Genomic DNA, 5,847 nt, shown 5'->3' on the forward strand with positions numbered 1-5,847 from the left:
ACAACTTCGCAATGGAATTAAGACTGTTACATAACAGTTAATGAATACACCGACATCCTACACTTTCTTCGTATTGAATATTTTTAACTGTCTTCCCCGACTCTGTCTAAAGCAATTATGTTGATTATTAATATTTCTTTTCTTGAGCTAGACTTAGCACTTTCAATTATTATTCAGATCAATGTTCAATTAATGCAAACTATTATCCTAACTTCAGCGTCGACGAAAACATTGCACTATTGTAATGGAATGATTAGAAGAGCGAACGTGAAGTAAACTGGGGTTTCTGTCTGTCTTTATTTCGCTGAAACATAAAATATGAAAATTATGAATTAGTATAAAATATATTCTGGGATAAGTAGGCAATAACGGAATAAGCCTACACTGTTAGGTTATTCACCAAGACGATCGATATGTCCATAACTGTTGTGTTTCATCTCATGGCATTCTTTATTTGGTCGTCTAACTCATTCAATATCTTACAAATACTGGTCATTTGGAGAAGCTTTGTAAATGAATTAGTGGCATGAGGAATGACTGCATGTCGTCACATACTGTATTCATAATCGCACTGTATTCATAGTATCATTAAATAAAATAAGGCAAATATTAAATACAATTCTTAAATCAATGTGGACTAACATGCCTACACAAATACTCGCACATGTATATATATTTAGAGAGAGAGAGAGACATACATACATACATACATACATACATACATACATACATACATACATACATTCAAACACACACGCGCACGCACGCTCGCACGCGCGCATGCGTACGTACGTACATACATACATACATACATACATACATACATACATACATACATACATACATACATACATGCATGCATGCATGCATGCATGCATACATACATACATACATACATACATACATACATACATACATACATACATACACAAGCACTCTAAAACGCAGAAAAACAAGTTAACACTGACTGACCTTGTGCACGTTTAGACGGCGTTATTGAACAATGTAATAACGAAAGCACCAATCAATGTCGAGATACCTATGGTGATACTTGTAGCACCACCGCCATCTGGAACAAGACATGAGTATTTACTGAACGTTCAGATTTAATTAAAAGTAAACTTACGAAATTGTGTTTTCTAATAACAACTATGTAATCTGTGTACAAAACTCATGATATAAGATGCCCACTTTGGCATAATTACATGAGATGATGAAAAAATAAATTTCACGTGGTATTACATAGTAGAAATATACCCATGTCATGTTATTATATCCTGAAAATCTCGGTTAACTGAACCTATAAAAATTGGATTTAGTGAGATATTTTACCTGGGCAAGACTTCTTTCCGGCCTGGCCAGCTGACGAACCAAACGCAATGCAGACGTCGTTGTCGGTAGTCGAACCTACTGAAGTGGTTAGTACAGAACACAGGTGGGTGTAAGCAGCGCAGTTTGTAGCATCTAACTGTGGTGATGCCACTAGAGCCGCTATTGATGTTTCAGTTGCAGTGGCTGTTTTGGTTCCAGTCACAGCAATTTCAGTCTTAGTAGTGGCATCTTCGTAATTACCATTGTTGGAGAAATAGAGTTTGACGTCAGTTACTGCAGCACCACCACTAGATTGGGTTAGAGCAACTGTAAATGTGATATCAGTACCAGCTGTTGTCGTGTACTCAATATTTGCCGGGTCACTTGGGGTTGTTATAGTCAGAGACAAAGCAGCTACATTAGCTATAAATAAAAGAGATTTAGATCATTATATTTTAATTGATCACACATTCCTGAAGAAAAAAAACTAAGTGTTATTTATATAATGTAAAGTAACGCACACTCTTTAGATTGCAATACCAACCTTGAAAATGTGCATCCATCCATTGATCCATCATTTGTATACCAACTTACATACTTACCAACCAACGTAAACATATGTACCTCAGTACTCATACATACATACATACATACATACATACATATACATACATACATACATACATACATACATACATGCACGCACACATACATACATACATACATACATACATACATACATACATACATACATACATACACACACAAACACATACATACATACATACATACATACATACATACATACATACATACATACATACATACATACACACACACACACACACACATACATACATACATACATACATACCTGTCTGCCTGTTTGCGTACATACGTACGTACGTACGTACACACTTACCTTCATGAATATATAGTGACTATTTGTTTATAACGTTTCACGTGTAGTTGCCACTGCATAAATATTTGAATATATATGATTGGAAAGTGTACTGAATGCGACAAAAAGTTTGGTTATCATCAAAGAGTTGTTTAATATCATGATGAAACAAAACATTGATTAGTCATTTCACTATGTTGAATATTTGAAGAAGAAAAAAAAAAATTTCCAATATGAAAATGCAGCATATGTGTAACATTACTTTCTTCAAATTTTTAAACTTTCAAATGTTTAACTAAAAGTTGGTAAAAGTGAGATATCTTACCTGGGCAAGACTTCTTTCCGGCCAGGCCAGATGTCGAACCAAATGCAATGCAGATGTCATTGTCGGTAGTCGAACCTACTGAAGTGGTTAGTAAAGCACACAGATGGGTGTAGGCATCACAGTTTGCAGCATCTAACTGCGGTGATGCCGATAGACCGGTTATTGATGTATCAGTTGCAGTGGCTGTTTTGGTTCCAGTCACAGTAATTTCAGTCTTAGTAGTGGCATCTTCGTAATTACCATTGTTGGAGAAATAGAGTTTGACGTCAGTTACTGCAGCACCACCACTAGATTGGGTTAGAGCAACTGTAAATGTGATATCAGTACCAGCTGTTGTCGTGTACTCAATATTTGCCGGGTCACTTGGGTCAGTTATAGTCAGAGACGAAGCAGCTACATCTGTAAATAAAAGAGATTTAGATCATTATATTTTAATTGATCACACATTCCTGAAGAAAAAAAACTAAGTGTTATTTATATAATGTAAAGTAACGCACACTCTTTAGATTGCAATACCAACCTTGAAAATGTGCATCCATCCATTGATCCATCATTTGTATACCAACTTACATACTTACCAACCAACGTAAACATATGTACCTCAGTACTCATACATACATACATACATACATACATACATACATACATACATACATACATACATACATACACGCACGCACACATACATACATACATACATACATACATACATACATACATACATACATACATACACACACAAACACATACATACATAATACATACATACATACATACATACATACATACATACACACACACACACACACACACATACATACATACATACATACATACATACATACATACATACATACATACATACATACATACATACATACATACCCGTCTGCCTGTTTGCGTACATACGTACGTACGTACGTACACACTTACCTTCATGAATATATAGTGACTATTTGTTTATAACGTTTCACGTGTAGTTGCCACTGCATAAATATTTGAATATATATGATTGGAAAGTGTACTGAATGCGACAAAAAGTTTGGTTATCATCAAAGAGTTGTTTAATATCATGATGAAACAAAACATTGATTAGTCATTTCACTATGTTGAATATTTGAAGAAAAAAAAAAATTCCAATATGAAAATGCAGCATATGTGTAACATTACTTTCTTCAAATTTTTAAACTTTCAAATGTCTAACTAAAAGTTGGTAAAAGTGAGATATCTTACCTGGGCAAGACTTCTTTCCGGCCAGGCCAGATGTCGAACCAAATGCAATGCAGATGTCATTGTCGGTAGTCGAACCTACTGAAGTGGTTAGTAAAGCACACAGATGGGTGTAGGCATCACAGTTTGCAGCATCTAACTGCGGTGATGCCGATAGACCGGTTATTGATGTAGCAGTTGCAGTGGCTGTTTTGGTTCCAGTCACGGTAATTTCAGTCTTAGTAGTGGCATCTTCGTAATTACCATTGTTGGAGAAATAGAGTGTGACGTCAGTTACTGCAGCACCACCACTAGATTGGGTTAGAGCAACTGTAAATGTGATATCAGTACCAGCTGTTGTCGTGTACTCAATATTTGCCGGGTCACTTGGGGTTGTTATAGTCAGAGACGAAGCAGCTACATCTGGTAAAATAAGATAAAGTAAAACATAATAAATTGAGGTTATATATCAATTATGTACACACATTAAGAAAACATGATTTTTCCGATGTGAGTTAGAATATGTGACAATGTTTAGCTGGTAACCACTGGGAAAAGACGTTTAGTATAATATACCGATATACTGACAAGAATGGTTGTGAATGGCAAATCAACCATGAACACATATTGATTTTTTAAAGATAATGCGCATGATTTCCAAATTTAAAAAAAAATCAAATGCTCTCTAACATATAGTAAAATGTACATGTACAACTGTCACATCTGTGGCAATGACTCGTATGGTATTGTTATTTTATCGTTAAGTGAGTGTGAATCAGACATTTTTGTTGTAGAAAATGTAAATTATTTAATATTTAGAATACGATCGTAAAATATTCATTCGATGAAAAGCTACGTTTGGTCCCTTACCTTGAGCTGTACATGGACTAATGACAGAAATCATAACGATCCATACGACAAACCCTCTGACAATTAGCCTGAAAACGAAGAGAAACATAGTAAAATTGTTAGTGAACATTTGAACGATCGCGTACTTGTTCATTTATATTGGTTTAACAAAACAAGCTATACAAACATTCACTTAAGAAAAACCTGGATTAAAAAATTAGAAAATTGCATTAATAGTTTTTAAAATGTAAGTGTTCTAAATTTCGGAACGCTACATTTTGGCCAGCTCATTGAGCACAATTATACAGACACCTTTGTTTAAGATTTCGCAATAAAGCAACGCACTGTCTGCGTTTGACAAATTTGGAATGTAACTTTGGAGTAAAAAACAGCGACCACGACATTGTGAGTTTTACAAATCTACCCTTTCTATATCCTTGATTGTCATTATCCGCGTTAACGACACAAAAACACAGGTTGAAATATTTAAAAGGTAGTGAGTATGTGGAATTACCTTTCCATGGCGAGATCGTTTGTGTAGGCACAGCAGAAGTCGACAACTGATAATTGATAATCCGGAAAAGTTATATACAGTTTGTTGCGCAGGGCATTCATGTTAAATTGCGTCAATTGGTTCGAAACATTTCGGTCGATACCATTCCGTTTCTAGAAAGAACTCATTGGCTTTTACCATGTATCAATTATAAGTGACAGTTGTCAATAGAACAAACAAACACTATTTATTGTGGCAATAATCTGATTCTTGAAGTACGCCAAAAAAATGGACAATCATGTATTTATTAATTTTCATGTGAGAAAAAAGTGTACACGTAGAAAGTATCAAATAATCCGAAAATATCAATATTCCCATCACTGCCTCTCATCGTATGTCTTCATTTTGTGTTTCCTTGTCACTGTCCCCGCGCCATCTTCATCCGACAGCTTTCCATTTTTGTCATATTGTAACATTATCTAGTTTCTCTAGCTTGCCTATAGGAGAAGTGGGTTGTGTCTGAATATAAATCATCTATACATAAAGTAGTGTATCATGTATTGATTTATATATATATATATATATATCTATTTATACAATGTTGGGGTTGAAATGAGTTGTACCAGTGCGAGATGTCGTCAATAAGTAGCTACAGCTTAAGTGTATTCTTTTACGTGGTATGATTTACAAACACCAATATACACAAACTATATTCTGAAAGAAATGTATTTATGATGGTAAATTTTTCATACTTAGCGT

The 5,847-nt window shown here is 34.8% G+C and overlaps 1 protein-coding gene across 1 annotated transcript in view; it reads right to left on the bottom strand.

Moving 5' to 3' along the window:
• LOC144450066 (uncharacterized) overlaps positions 1-5,210 on the bottom strand; it is a 5,386-nt gene extending 176 nt beyond the window's left edge. The window contains exons 1-7 of the mRNA XM_078140632.1: positions 5,110-5,210; positions 4,617-4,684; positions 3,771-4,169; positions 2,538-2,936; positions 1,333-1,734; positions 973-1,069; positions 1-304 (exon numbers count right to left, since the gene is read on the bottom strand). The exon at positions 1-304 is cut by the window's left edge and continues 176 nt beyond it. Coding sequence (XP_077996758.1) covers positions 984-1,069; positions 1,333-1,734; positions 2,538-2,936; positions 3,771-4,169; positions 4,617-4,684; positions 5,110-5,210 — 1,455 coding nt within the window. The 3' untranslated portion in view covers positions 1-304; positions 973-983. The remainder of the gene's footprint in view (positions 305-972; positions 1,070-1,332; positions 1,735-2,537; positions 2,937-3,770; positions 4,170-4,616; positions 4,685-5,109) is intronic.
• Positions 5,211-5,847: the final 637 nt, after the last annotated feature.

The sequence above is a fragment of the Glandiceps talaboti genome, chromosome 19, assembly GCF_964340395.1.
Source record: "Glandiceps talaboti chromosome 19, keGlaTala1.1, whole genome shotgun sequence".
NCBI classification, from domain to species: domain Eukaryota; kingdom Metazoa; phylum Hemichordata; class Enteropneusta; family Spengelidae; genus Glandiceps; species Glandiceps talaboti.